Source organism: Prosopis cineraria, unplaced genomic scaffold (assembly GCF_029017545.1).
Source record: "Prosopis cineraria cultivar Desert tree isolate PC_DT_omini unplaced genomic scaffold, ASM2901754v1 PC12, whole genome shotgun sequence".
Classification (NCBI taxonomy): domain Eukaryota; kingdom Viridiplantae; phylum Streptophyta; class Magnoliopsida; order Fabales; family Fabaceae; genus Prosopis; species Prosopis cineraria.
In genome coordinates, this window is record NW_026555343.1 from 16687673 (window position 1) to 16703888 (window position 16216).

A 16216-nucleotide genomic window follows, 5' to 3' on the forward strand; every position below is an offset into this window, starting at 1 on the left:
CCTATTCCCCAAACTTATGCTTATACTCATGCTTCAAAAGCTGAAAATGACAGTTTTTTACTTTTTTATTTTCTTGGGTTAATGAACAAATAAGATTTTAAATTCTTACTCAAAAATCACTCTGAATTCTAAACTCTTAAAATATATAAAATAAATTTTAAAATTTTAAATTTATAAAAAAATAAATCCGGACCATTAATTTTTTAACACTGTTATTGTCCACATAGGTTTATTTTTTTATAAATTTAACTGACTGTTACAGCACCCATATGTATAATAATGATGTTAAAAAAATTAACGGTTAGAGTTTATTTTTTTATAAATTTAAAAGTTTAGGATTTATTACCTTATTTTATATATTTTAAGAGTTTAGGATTTAGTATAATTTTTAAGTAAAAGTTTAGGATTATAGCTCATTAACCCTATTTTCTTTTGGCATTAAAAAAACATTTAGATTTTTTTTATTAATCTTACATGCCTTCTTATTAAAAATAATTTTATTTAAAACATGATCAAATACTACATGCAGGCACCTAATCAGAATAAGAATTAGAATTTTGATTTGCCATGTCATATAAAACTAACATGTTCTACTAAATCTAACTCTCATTAGTATTTAGATTTTTTTTTTTTTTGGTTTAACCTGACATTGAGATCAAATTCTGAAAGACCCATATTTCCAGGGCTCTTTAAGTTTTTTAATAAAAATATCACTTATTTTTTAAAAAGATTTGCAGTGAGTTTGTTTGAAATTTTTTATTAAAAAAAGGAGAGGATGATATTAAAATCTCTTTAAAATATATAAATAATAATTTAATCTCTTAAAATACTATAATTTTACTGAAATTTTTAAAGAATTTTCTGTCATTAATAAATTTATCTAAATGACCAGATTGCTCATATTAAAAATAAAATGATTCAAGTGTTTTGTTAAAATAATCATAATTTTTTTTTATATTTGTAACAATGATACTTTAGTCATTTATATAAATTTTTTAATGAAAAAAATTCTTAAAGACTTCAGTAAAATTATTATTTATATAATTTAAAGAAATTTTATTATCATCTTTCTAAAAAAATTCACTTTTTACTGTATTTATTTAAAATTTTAAAATTTTTAAAGTAATTAAATAATAGTAAAATATTTTTGTAAAATAGAAATCCATGAAAATACTATAAAAGATAAAATTAATAATTAATAATTATTTATTATTATTATAAATAAATATAAAATAATACTTATTTTTAAATTTTACATAAAATAAAAATATTTTTATAAAATTTTTAAACTATTAGAAAATTACTTATTTTTAATTCTAAAGTAACCCTTTAAAGCTAAAATAAACATAATATGAAGAAAAACAAAATTCTAATTATTTTAAGAAGTTATTTGTTTGTAAAAATAAAATTTACTTTAAATAACATTTAAAAATAATTGATACAACAAATAAGAGATAATACCATAAAAATATGGAATAGATGAATAATTTTATAATAACAAAACAATAAATTCTTTTTTATAAAAATAATTAAATAATTAAATATCTTCTTGTCAATTGGCTATACATATACATATATAATTGCCTGAATTGTAAAATCTCTATAAAACGACATTAAAATTTGAATAACCCAAATTTCCTCTCCTTCCTCTTACGCTTACTCCAGCGGCTGCTTCCGGTCCGTTGCCATTTTGATTTTCTCGATCTTCAGTAGTTCGGTGTCTGCTGCATGGGTATCACACCGAAATATTCTTCTTCCTCCTCCGCCAACGACGGAGCAACCATCGCTGCCACCGCTTCCCACTCCTTCGTTCTCGGGCACGCTGCCTGGGCTTCCAGATCTGGATTCTAAACTTCGAATCTCCTGGTGCTCTGGTTCCCTTTCGTCTTCCATTGTCAAAAGTTCAATGTGAGTCACTAAAATTTTCTAGAAATTACTTTTGTTCAATATTCAATATGAATTATCTGCTTTTATATATTTTGAAAGCTTTATGTATATTTAGAATGACAACAATGCGATTGAGCACGTTCATTTGTTTATATCCTTCCCCTGGATGTAATAATACAAATATAACTCTTTACTCTCGTTCGTATTCTGAACTTAGAGGATTTGGATTGATTCTAATTCTGGGTTTAAATTTTGTTTCTCTATATTGTGTTTCCGAACTACTGGCGTTGTTTGAACTTTCTTAGTGGTGCTTCGAATATAACGCCTGCTATCTAGGGAAAAGAAGAAAGGAGTATGTGAAAGCAAGAAATTAATAAGTTTCATTAAAATAAAAAGGAAGCCAGAATTCACCGAATTACCCTTTTTTTTTATTATTATTATTGAAAATCTTCCTATTTTGAGATGATGCACCTTCTTGTTTGCACATTTTCTTTTAAGCGCGACTTTTGTATTTGGTGCTTCCTTGAAACTTGAGTTGTACAAGAGTTTGATCTCATAACTTCAATGTTAGAATCTTTTATTTGGCTGAGGTTTGTTAAGTTATGGATTGTGCTTTCCAAGTAAGTTTTCCTCTCGGCTTTTTAGCTGAGGAGCCTCTCTGCCTTATTATTATCATTATTTTTTCCATGGAAACCTGTATTTCGCCAAATTTAGATCATTTTATCTTAATTTATGCAGGCGTCAAATTTTTTTTCTGTTCTCATTGGACATGCCCTTGGACACCTAAGTTTCGTACATATAGTTTATGACCCAAATTTCCTAGCACCTATAGATTATCCAGGACATTTTGTCCATAAGGAATAGATTATCAAAAGCTGTGTGTGGTTGAAATGCGATGCAATCATGCAACCCTGCTTCTTGTTATAGTCAATCACAGAAATAAAAGACAGTAGAAGCAATAAATGAGGGAAATCCTTAGGATTTGATATTACTAGTTCAAAGTTCAAAATACTGAATCAAGTGTTACAATGGCCCTCACTGATTCTAGCCAAATTCCTATTACCATGTTACAACCAGCAATCACAAGAAACAGAAAACAACGCTGGAATCACAAAGAAACACTCAAGCATAGAACATAACTTCTGGCTTTCGAGAGGCCATTTTCTCCTCACCAAATTCTACACAAAATATGACTACCTCACTGAGAGACTCCAACGACTGCTATATGTCAAAAAGTAACTCTTACAGTCCCCAAATTAACTGTCTACTAGACCGGGTCTATAGAAACCCTACAAGCAGTTCTGGTTCTTCATTCTTTTCTCGAGAACCTTAGGATTACCAAGGTCAATGTTCTGACCATTAGAAAGTGGCTTACATTTCCTTTTATAGGTCTGCGCAGCAATAGTGATTCCATCAAAATGTTCTCCATTCGTGTGTAAAAGATGTCTTGCGTTGAACTGATTGGGTTTAATGGGTTGTTATTTACTTTTGGTTGCATGGAACTAGTAGGTTCCCACTTTTCATGATTCTGCTGTAACTTCTTGCCCCTAATCATATTCTTGTCTTCTAATTGCAGCGTTGTGTTTTGTATTGTGTATTTCGGAAATCTGATTAATGGCATTTGGATTGTCTTCCATGAGCATCTTCAATAGCCACTGCAATCACCTAATTGTATCACACACAAGTACCAAAACTAATTGTCGTCGCAATTCCATCTCTGTAGCCAACTATCCCTGTTTTCTCTCTTTGATTCGGATACAACAACCTGTTACATGTGCTAGAAAGACTGGACGGCAAGGGAGCTCTCAACCATCAAGAAAATTGATGCTTGAGCTAGCATCCATGGTTGCACTGAATCTCAATATCTTGCCACAGCCGTTAAATTCTCTTATTGGAGAATTTGCCCAAAGTGATGGAAATGGGATTTTCTTGGAACTTCAGAAAGTTCTTAGAGGGGGAGCTTTGAATGGATGGAGAAGGAAAAAGCAATCAAGTAGAAAACTATCTGGGTTTGTTTGTGTATTAATCTGTGGTATGGGACTAATGTGTTGGAAAATTTTGGGGTTAGACATGTTTCTGAAGGTCTCATGTTTTTTCTTTGTCGGACTTTCTATGATTCAGTTGTGGCAAAGGAAAGCATTCAAGGAATGGATTTTAGGTTTTCTCTTCGGAATTGTTTTGCTGAGTTGCTATATGGGGAAAGAGGAGATGAAATTTTGGGTTGCAAGGCTTAAGATTCCTTCCTCAGCGGCACAAATTGTAACAAAACATAGAAATAGAAGTAGAAGAAAGTGCGGAAAAGCATGGTAAAGCAATGAAGCTATGGTATTTTTTCCTTGGACATTCCATTTCACTTTTTAACATCTGCATTCTATTTGTTCAACCAGGCCATTATTGATTTTTCCATAGTGGAAATTATTTGATGTGTGGTTTATGTTTTCCTTTCCTTGATATGGTGTGTTTTATTATGTGATTGTGTTCCTGTCTTCTTGTGACTTGCAAATGTTCATAATTGAGCTTATAGTGTGTTTGTTTTCCCGTTTCAAAAGGACTGTTGCCAAAAATTTTAATTCATTGATTCTCAATTGTTGCCTGGAAATCATTATATATGTATATATATAAAAGTAGAGTTAAAGGTTAGGAGAAAATGCCACATGTTCATTTCTAGGTTTGCTGCAATTCTTTGTTCCAAGATGCCTTTTTTGCAATTCTATGCTTTAGAGTTAAATTTGGGGTTAGGTTCAGGATGGTTTATTATTTTTTAATGTATATAAAATATATTATTCAGGTTTGGAGTTAAGAATAAGATGAATTATTAATTTTTGGATGTATATAAAAATTATTTTATACCTATTTGAAATTCAAATATGATCATATTTGAATTCAAATTAATATTTATCTACTTAAAATTTTCATCCATTTTAAAGATATGCTAAAAATCTAAGATCATATAATCGATTATATATATACTAAAACTACCTTTTACTATCCCGTGCGGTGCACGAGGAGCAAAAATTATATCAAATTTAATACTGCACTTTATTTTTTTTATTGATATCATTCCTATATTAGTCGAGATGTTGTTATTTTATCATGTAATAGAATGCATTTCTAATATAAAGAAATTTCATTTCATCTATTTGCAACTTCCATTATATATATATATATATATATTAACCCATTAGTACAACATCATGAAATCAAGCATATAAGGGAAGACAATCAAAACAGATACATGAAATCTCATTAGCCCAAGTACCAAAAGATCTCTCTCTAAACAACATCTACAATTGCTCTTCTACCAGTATTTTGATGATCATGCAACAAAATTTGTAGCCCATTCATGATTCTCACCCTTGAAAATGCCACATACCATGCTTTTACTTCCTCATGTGATGCACAGGAAGATTATGCATAAATGTTGATTAAATATAGTGATTAATTCTTATAATAATCTATTGATTGCAAAATTTTCTTGTTTAGTCATCTTTTGTGCAAAGAAATTAAAACTATTAGACATTTATTTATGATATTACATTCTGCAAGTTTTTTATTTTATGTAAGTTTAGGGACCTCCTTAAGAACTAAGAAAAAATGGTAAAGATTTCTATATTAGTTTTCACCTTTTATTTTCATCCATTCTTTTTTTTTAAAAAAATTGTATTAATTTTCAGCCATTCATCTTTTTTTTTTTGGACCTAGAGAGGCACTAACAGCTTGTTTAAAAAAGAAATTAAAATTGTATGGATTTTCAGCCCCACTTTTAAAATTGACTTTATATGTGTGTATTTAATTTTTCTTATATTGAAACAATTATAATTAAAAGAAGCATAACACAAAAAGACAAATTCATATCAATGCTAATGAATACTTGATGAAAAATTCATTAAAAGTAAAAGAAAATTTTTTTAATAAAAAGAATATCATAGCAATCCAAGTGTTTCTCAAAAGGCTAAAGTTTACAATGCACCTTAAAAAGAACATTTTTTTTTATAATTTGGAACTAATCAAGTAGTTCAAGACTTGCAAGTTTCATCAACAAACTAAATAGTTATTAGCAATTTAAATAACCAGCAAAACAATTAAAGCAAGGAGAAATTCCAATCAAAGTACGAGCAGAAATATTTTATTAAAATAAATGATAACACTACAAAATCTAAAATTAAAATAAATACATACATTATCAATACACTGTTGTTCTCTCTGGTAATACTACAATGTGTGTTTTAAGGGAGCTTCTTTTACTGCATTGCTGCTCTCTATTTTAACTTCTTCATGCAACAATACATACAAAAGAAATAATAATACACGCAACCTCCTCCGCATCCTTTGAAGTGCTGAATCAGGGTCTAAGAAAAAGGACCTTTTGATATGCCTTAAGGAAAGGGAAAAAGGAGAAGCAAGAAAAGAAGGAAGCCACAAGAGAGACGATCATTTTCAGTCTGCTCTTGACTCTGCTGCCTTGCACCTATAGTGTTAAGCTTTGTATCTTCCTTCCTCTGCCATCTAAACATTGTCATAAAAATGGAAGTGCGTGTATAGTTCACATGCAAGTGAAAATGACCAACATGCACACTTGTTTGATTTCATCCTGCACTTATATAAAGAGACAATTGGCCTAACAATAAATGCCATGACCTAAAAAAAATTTAAAAATGACAACCATACTAAGATCTTTGAAGACACAACACATCATGGCTTCAAATGATCAATAAGGGTTTAATAGTCTTTCTAACAAAATTGACACATTAGGACACATCCCTCATTGGGTTGCGTCTGCTGAACATTTATTTTTTAACAATTGATGGTTGCATCACCAAAGAAAGGACCGATCCTCTATGCACAAGGTGGAGCTTGATGCCAAGCCACATATTCAAGCACGAAGCCATATTTGCCTACATCTACATGGCTCTATGAACTGTAATTTGTGAGCGGAGCCATTTTATGTACATAGATTTGGTGGAACTATCATCAAAACGAAATTTAAATGTGTTATATATTGTGAGCCATATTTACCCACGGGTTAAATATACTTCTGATGATACTCAAATAATATTATGCATAGAGAACATACATGACTCACACCAATTTTTTGCTTGTGGAAGAACCACCTGCAATTTTTATGCAATTATCTAGGTGCCAATCTCATTGTCACAAATTAAAGTTACTATACTAAAGAGTTACTCATAAAAGCACATGTATCAATATGCTAAAATTACACATAACCTGCATAAATAAGTTAACTGAAACTGAAGAACAAAAATAAACAAAGAGAGAAGATGAGAGATAAAGTAAAAAGGCAAGGGAGAAGTGGGGGAAAAAGAACACCAAACAAAGAACCATAAAACCAAAGTAGAACCAAAATGTGTTTTATGAGAGGCAGTAACTGTCACTGGCATTGCACCAAGCAGCATAAATATGACCTATCAAATGCATTATAATATTTGCAGATAGATACATACAGACTTTTTGGAATGATCAAGGCTATTAAGCACAAATTGGGAAATGACGTAGACTTGGGATAATAGTTTTGCTGAATTTGTAGCCTCAGTTTTCACCAAAAAGTTGTGGTTCTTGTCGCATATTATCTCTCTTTACTTATTGCATCCTTTTTCAGCTTAGTCTGAAAATTTTTAAAAAAGCCAGTGTTGACTTTCTGCAAAACTCAAATTGTGATGGAAAAGAATTGACAGATGACTACAGATTCAACAGGAGGTTATTATGTCACTTGTAACTTGAAATTTCTCTATTCTATCAAAAAGACAAGGCAATGCCAAAAATTTAACAATTCTCGAGTTTGAGTATATCAATTAACTGAAACGTGTTCCAATAAGAAATTTAAAAAGCAAGCAATTACATTTAGTACTCATAACTTGAACATGCTGGCAAAGGAAAGCTGTCTAGAGACATTATTAGAGATATGTTAGGATTGCAATCGACTTGCTGCCATTAGACTCCTAAAATTATGATAGTTAATTGACCGGTGGATGTTCATATGTGGCCATAGACTAACAGGAATAAGCCACATAGATAACCTTATATAAATGAAGATGCTTGTATAAATAAATGAAAATGTTTATATATGACCCTAGACTAATAGGAACATGCCTCCCCCTTAATTGATGGTCTAAAAGTAACATTGCCATAATCAAAATATTAACAATAAGAAACTTAAAAATAAGTTTAAGCCCCACTGAAAAGGAGCATTCATATCCCATAAAAGGAGTATTTGCAATTATAAAATTTTGTATAAGGTTATCAATGCAAGACTTTTGCTTTTATATAACGTGCCTAAGGTTGTCAATGAACAAATCAGACTTTTATACAATAAGCAATTGTATAAGGCTGTCAATGCAAGACTTTTGCTTTTATATAGTTTTTGTCAAACTTTGTAATTTCTCCAATGCCATGATCAATCACTTTGATACTCTCTCCATACCAATTCATTTGCTCATTAGTTTTATTGACTAATTATAAAAGGTCTAGCTAATGTTTAGACTTTATTGAATAAGAACTAAGCATAATAGTAACTAAGTGAATTACACAATACTGTTAATCCTCAATCAGTAACAGTAACTCAAATTAGATTATATTATTAAAGAAAAATGATTTAACTCAACCTCAAAAAGCATGTTTAATAAGAAAAATATACATTAAAAACATGATAGAAAACTAAACTAAATCAGTGGAAGGAACAACATAAGGCAAGAGAATTATCAATTTAACTTGTAATATATTATGTTTAGCTTGCACGTGTAAGTACATCTAAGAAGCAAGACTTGTAGGGTTCACATAACACGACAGATATGCTTGCCTCTCATAAAAACATGCATATTATGAACATGCACTATAACAGAATGATTTAGTTATTTATCCAATCCTCACAATGTACAAATTTTTTAGGAGGGCTTTTGAATCTTCTTTAAAATGAATCTTACTTTAGGGAGAGATGTTCAAAACATCATTTATCAATTACATGCCATCAAACAGAGTATGAAATTGCCTCAATTTTAACAAATAAAAAACAGGGCACAACAAATTACTGATGGTAAAAAAAAAATAAATTACTGATGAAGAAATTATTACTATTAATTAAATGAAAAATAAAGCATACCTCACCAATATGAAACAGAAAACACATACCACATAAGCTGAAGAAATTCACCGCCATCTTGTGACTGATAATCACAGAACTTCTTGAGTAGCCACAACATAGCCTATAAGGGTAACACATACTATGGAAGCTTTTTTATTATACTTATACAATTATTTTTATTTTGAACTTTTCATCTTTTTATTTTTATAATAATAAGCATGTAAGTTGAGTGGAAAAAGGTATAAGTTAAAAAAGACAGAAAAAACTGTCGATTAGATGCAAAATAACAACATATCAATTTCAAAGGCTTCTATGGGTAATTTAAAAATTAAAAAAAAAAACAGAGAGAGAGAAACATAACAAGGTGCCTACTTAATGTCATCCATAAACTTCTTCTTCCAACAGCCATTCCAACTAGACTTATTCCCTCCATAGACTTTGCATGAAGCATGCCATTAGACTGTCAGCTGCATTAACTGATATAGCCTTCAAGTATGGCATGACTGCATCATAGTCCTTTTGAAAGTGCTCCTAATTGCATGATGATTTTAATCAAGTTACGTTTTGCTGCAAGAAATTAAAACTCTTGAAAAAAATAGGTTATACAAAGTGTAATATCTCACTTAACTAAACACAATTAACCAATATAACTCATGATAAATCAAAGGATTAACTCAAAGAGTGATTGCTAAGGTTTCATTAAAAAGCAAGAGATCCCAAGTTTTTCATAATCATAAAGAATTTAAAACAATCAAGATCCCTTGTATTAGAGTAAAAATAAGTTACGGAAGCATGGGATACCTCAGAGAAGTAAAAAAATTCAAAAATGATTGAAAAAAAACATGTGTTGTGATACAAGACAATGCATCGCGACTCATGCACACTGCACTGCGGTATGTTGTTCTCTGTGCCATGCGCTGCGGCTTAGGTGCCATGCACTGTAGCGTGTTGCATGTAAAAATTAGTAATTTTTGCTGTCATTTGATTTGACAACAGAATTGGAAAACTTCCGACACATCCCAATTCTCCGTTTGATATTTGAATGACGTGATTTAGGTGTCTACAGAAAGTTTTTTACATGAACTAGCTAATGGCACAGACTTCAATTCCAAAACAAGTCACACTAAGAAGTTGGACACCGAAACACATTTTAACCACTTTTTACAACTTTCCTAATACCTGAATCATGTCCATTGGACCTAAGACTATCAGTACAACACGTTATACACACTTAAACAACAGTAGAACAAAATTTCACTCCTCAATCTCTTTTTACCAAAAATAGAAGGGGAGGCAAATTTTCCATTGCATTTCACTCAAATCAATCAAAACATGTTCAAATCTTCATTTCTACACTTGCACTAATATTTTAGACCTATAAACATATATATCTCAATATATACAATTATAAGGGCCCAAAATACCAATCGGACATTTGCAATAACAAAATAGTACAAGTGTGATGGCATGCAACCTAGAATGGACAATCATACACTATTACACAAAATAAATCTAAACTAAAGGCATACAGTAGGAATATGCTAATTCCTAACCTCTTAAGTCTTCTCCCTCTCAATACCAATGCTAGAGCCTGAAAAATGTTAAATGAAAAAGGTGAGTCTAGCCACTCAATAACTAAGGTAAAACCTACCCAATGCAATTATATATCAATCATGAAACAAGAACATGCATATGAAACCATGTACTTAAAACATACTCATACTTATCATAACTCATAATTTCTCATTTAATAACTTCTTTAGCTCACATATACTAGGTGCATTGTCACAATATTTTCAAATATGTGACATGATCCCTTATTCACATGACTTGCCTCAACTCAACACGTGTAACATATCATATATTTATATGGGCAATAATCAACTAACCTTATAATATCTTTATTTCTTCAAACTAAAACTGTGAGCTATAACATTGAATAGGGCTTTGTGCGTGTGACTGGTCTACCCAAGCTCACCAATCGTGAGGTGTGACCTGGCTAAAGATCACATGACTTACTCTCGAACCACGGCTTTCCCCTTTCTTGAATTTCTGGGGTGTCTCATACCCTAAGCTATTCTTCTCATTAAATTAATGGAGAAAGCTAAGTTCTAGTCCCTCGACAAACTGTGGGATAGTCCCTCAATAAACTGTGGGATAAGGCTACACCGCCGTGCACTAGAGGGCACCTAAATACAATATGAATTTTTTTCTACTTCCAATCCCTAAGCAAACTCTCGCCCATTGATCATGCCATAATTAATACTCACTCTTTTCACATTTTCATTTTTCATTTACTCATTATCACAACAATCACATTGGGCTCATGATAGGAATTTAGTCGCTTACCCTTAAAATTAAACTAAAGCTAATCCTAATGCAATATAGAGCTAACCCTAGGTCATCTTCTAATGAATGGTTTTAAGTCTAATTTAAAGCTATCTAGTGAAATAAATCACCTAAAGTTGTAGGAATTTAGTTACTTAATTATCTAAGCTAATTACCTAAGGTGAAATTAAATAAATGCTAAATAAAGTGAGTGAAATGCACTTCCCTTTCATAATAATAGAATCCTAGAGATTAGCTGATTTCAGACTCATTATCTTCTCATAATTAGGCTAAGTTTAGCTTCCCTTTCCTCTTGACTAAAGCTGCCATGACTTAAAAAAATTATCCTAAACCAATTAACCTAATTAGCTAACTACTCTAAGTCTTAGATTAAATTTTTTAGTTCAATTAACCAATTGGTATAAAAATTAGCTAAGTGAATCATTCAAAACTATCCCTCAAATGCCACAGCCAAGAAAAGGAATTAAGTAACCACAAGATTATATCAAGCTACTCAACAACTCAAGCATTAACATCATAAGATTATGCAACATTAACATATGTAATTCACTAATTGAAAAATACAATATTATGTGCCAAACAAAGAGTGGCCAACTTTAGTCATGGCTGTTCAAGGAAGAAATTAAATGAAACAATCCTCTCTCTTTACATTAACATCAAATTAAAATTAAAATTTACAAGCTAAGATGATTAAATCCTAGATTAAGGAATCTAACCATCTAGTAAAAAGAGAAGAGGATAGGAAATAAGAGAACCTAGCCAATTTGAAGCTCAAGACTCATCCTCCATCTTCATCTCTCTAGGATTCCACTAAAAAAATTAGCCAATCTTCATCATATTCAAGAATCCTAGTAATTGCTTGTGAAGGCCAAACTTCATAGCTCTTGAATGATGGAAATGAGCTTCAATCCTTATAAAAGTGGGAGGGTTAAGACAAAATTGAGGATAGGAGAAGAATGATTTGAGTTTTGTGAAGGTTTAGTGGCTGAAATGGAGGTTAGGGTGTTGGAAAATGAAAAATAAAAGAGAGAAAATGAAGAACACTATGAACAAGTAAGAGAAAATGAAGGAGATGAGTGAATGGGTGTTGGATCTCAAATTGGAGCTGAATTGACGTGCATATCTTGTTTCCCATTAGCTGAATACTAATTAAAAAATAGGAAAAGAAAATAAAAAGGAAATGGGAGCCTTGTCAAACTTGCAAGGTAGTATTCTCCTATTGGTTTGTAGATGATTTCAATGTGTGTCCAATTAATCCCATGCATCATCCACACTTTTAGTAGATCTAAACCACCAAATAGAAGCCCTTACATGTCCAAACAATTAGCCTTTGACCTCATAGAATTTTGACTTCATTTGCCTAATTGATGCACAAGTCACATGCCACCTATGTCATATAAATCATATAATTCAATTAAATATCATGTGATATAATAAAATTCAATTAAAGTATAGAATTAAATTCATAATAAGAAGGGAGAATTTATTAACATAACCAAGTTTTAGGCTGCACCAAATTATATAAAAATTTTCACACAAGGCGAACCAAAAAATAGGTCAAATTGGGACACTTAAGAAAGTGTTAACTTTTTATTTAATTACTCCCAAACTAAAATAAATTTAAAAAATATAACTTGACCACTCATCAACTGGATATAAAATAAACTTTGTCAATTTTTCTCGTACAATTTCTCAAAAGTTCATTTTTGAACTAAAATACTCCTAATGCACTAAACCTAGAAACTTGGGCAAAATTTCAAATCTAATGCAATGTGTGTATTTTGAGGTGATAAATTATTAATAAAAAGGTCCTATTTGATAAACAAAAGTGTGTAACAAATGTCTTCTATCAGCTCACGACTATGCGTTACTCAAGTGAGCATTATGTTTCATTTCTCTTATAGCATATGAACTCAGCATTTTCAATCCCAATTACTCATTTTTATCTAGACCATTATTCACTACTCATTCAAACACATCATAAACATGAAATTTACTCTTGAATATCACTTTCACAACTTGAAACACATTTGAGATCTCTTTAGCATGTTAAATGCATATAAAAGTGTGTAGATAATTCTATAAGATTTAATTGCATAATGTATTTGTTCATAATCAAAATTTACACATTTATCTCACAATTCACTTCACATTATAATTAATAAATAACTACCCAAGATAGGGTTTCCTCTATTACCTTAAATTTTTGAGATGTTAGAGATTTACCCCTCAATATAAGAGCTTTCAAGCTTGAATTCTCAAGCCAAATAAGTGACCAAGAGCCAAAACTACAACCAACCAAGTTGAATTTCATCAAGATTACTAACTCAAGCATTAAACCCTCAATCTTCACTTCTAAATTTTTCAATATTTACTCCACAAGAATTTGAGCCTATTCCTTAGGTTTATTAGTTACCTTTAGTCTCCAATAATATTAATGAATCATTAGATTCTCATTAATGGCATCACACTCTTCCAACCACCCATATAAATGCAAATTTTAGATATTAATGGAGTTCTCCCTTCAACAACCACCAAAATCATTTATACTAAGTTTAAATACTCTAAACAACTCTCATTAACTCCATTTGAGTCAATGGATTTGGACCCATAACCTATATGGATTGAAATCACAATTCTTATCAAAATCCTAACTCAAATCCTTGAGAAAATGGAAGAGGAAAGGAGAAAAAGGGTTTAAGAATCTTACTTTGGATGATTTAAAGCTTCAAGCCTTCTTAAATCCTCTCCTAGGTTGTGCCCTAGCAGAGCAAATATGAGCTTCTCTATTTTCCTTTCCTTTCCTTTCTATTTTTTTGCATCAATTCACATTTAAATTTTGCAGAATTCACACCGTGTACCGCGGTGCCTATCCCCATGAGCCGCGGCATGTGGTATAGAGAAGGCAGCTCTTGCTTGATGGCCCTATGTGCCGTGGCACACCGTGCACGTGTTGCAGCATGTGGCATAAAGGCTTTTCAACTTGTTTTTCTCTACTTTTTGGTCCCCAAGTGACCAATTTCACGTTAGACCTAATTATACTTAAAATTTCAACTAAAAACACTTATTATTCTCCTCTAACCACACATCACATCAACTTACTTTATTATTCTTATTAATCTTAGTAAATCAGGGAAATAATAATCAGGATGTTACACAAAGATGCCAGGATAAATATGCAACTGATGCTAAAGCAGTCAAGGCACCCTCTTACACCATTTGCTTCCTATTCTACCAAACACAGAAGGAGATTCAAATAAGAGGGGAATTCAAATCTTTTAGAACCAAATATTGTATTTGAGAGAATTAAAAGAGGTGCACACAGGTGGAATATAAAGAGGGAGAGATCTTCAGAACAAACCATGGGACAGGGTTCTATTAATCTAGCCATAAATGAAGAGTACCTATCAAAAAATGAGCACAGTTGGAAGTTAATGAACATACAAACTATGAAAGGTGTTGATATCTAAACCACACAGCTTGGAATGAAAAGCAGGTGGAAGAAGCAAGTAAAGAAATACCAAAAATGCAGAACTAAAAATGTAAAGTAATCTCATAAAATTGAACAACCCAAAGGCCAAAACATTGTTAGATTTAGAGTCACTAGAAGTTGGTTGAAAGACATAAAGAATGGAGGACGCGACAACTTCTCCATCTCACTTGAATGGAGGAAGCGATGAGCGGTGAGGAAAGACATGAAGAACAACACAATGCAAATTTGATGACACTCTAAGCTTGAATTTGACAACCAGATCTGAGAGGTAGATGTTGTGGAAGGATTTGAGAACCATTGTTCTTAGCTCTGCTATGAAGCTCAAGACATTGAAGAAGGAGTTGTAAGAGAGAGAAAAGGGTTAGGTGAAAAAAAAGGAGAAAGAGGAATAGAGGAGGGGAAACGGACAAAAAATAAAAAGCATATAGTAGTAAAAATCATCAACTTTTCATCAAAAAAATTATCAGCTTTTTTTAAAAAAAATTAGAGAAGGGAGGAGTTTTGAAATTTAAAAAGTGAAAAAAGGAGGAATTTTTTTTTTGGATAGACAGAATGAGGTAAATAGACTTGATACATCAAGTAGTGCTAGAAACTGAAGGATAGAAGCTTGCAGCCTTACTTTATGTCAAGATAAGGTGCTATCTACTGTTATGAAAATCAGATCAGACCAACCAATCAAACTGGTTTAATCAAGAACCGATGCCTAGTTTGGTCCGAAATACAACAAAATCTAACCCAAACAAAAACTGATATCAAACCAATGAACTGGTTAAAAATCAATGAACTAGACCACAATTTCAACCAAACCAGCTAAAAAATTATTTAAAAACTTAAACAAAAAGTGTCAAATTAAAATTATAATTATAATTTACTAAAAAATAAAAATATTAAAAAAAACTTGACTAGGGCCCATAACTTTTGCAAGGTGTCACCCAAATGAAGCAGCTAACATTCACCAACATCCTTTCCATCTCCACAACATTTAGGCAATGTGGGGCTTATTTCCGTCAAAGACAAATGTAGTCCCAATATACTATCCCACATGTCCACATGTCTATTTGTTCTTTTAAAAAATTACCCTCTCATCTTTGTTAATTTTTTATGAGGTCCTCGTACTTATTTTTTTTTACACATGAACAGTTTTTTATCTTTGTTATTTTGACTATCTATTTATATTTTTTTCATATGATATTATTTTAATTCAATTATAATTTGCCTCTCAATATTACTCAATGATCAACTAAAAAAATAAGCATGCATCCCTTCTATCTCTTCTTAAATTGATTCTTTTAACTTATTTCATAATATGTAAACATCTTTTTCATCTATGTTCATCCACCTACTTATTTACATATCTTTTTAAATAGATTTAGTTCTTATTTCCTTTCAAA

At 31.3% G+C, this 16216-nt stretch overlaps 1 protein-coding gene across 2 annotated transcripts; it reads left to right on the forward strand.

Moving 5' to 3' along the window:
- Positions 1–1628: 1628 nt before the first annotated feature.
- On the forward strand, positions 1629–4310 carry LOC129288972 (uncharacterized). 2 transcript variants are annotated; one of them, XM_054925802.1, is made up of 3 exons: positions 1629–1908; positions 3464–3919; positions 4009–4310. In XM_054925802.1, exons 2-3 carry the CDS (start codon positions 3502–3504, stop codon positions 4119–4121), a joined length of 531 nt encoding a protein of 176 aa, XP_054781777.1. In that variant the 5' UTR covers positions 1629–1908; positions 3464–3501; the 3' UTR covers positions 4122–4310. The 2 variants fall into 2 exon arrangements, with proteins under 2 accessions (XP_054781777.1, XP_054781776.1); XM_054925801.1 differs by having other exon boundaries at positions 3464–4310.
- The last annotated feature ends 11906 nt before the right edge of the window (positions 4311–16216 follow it).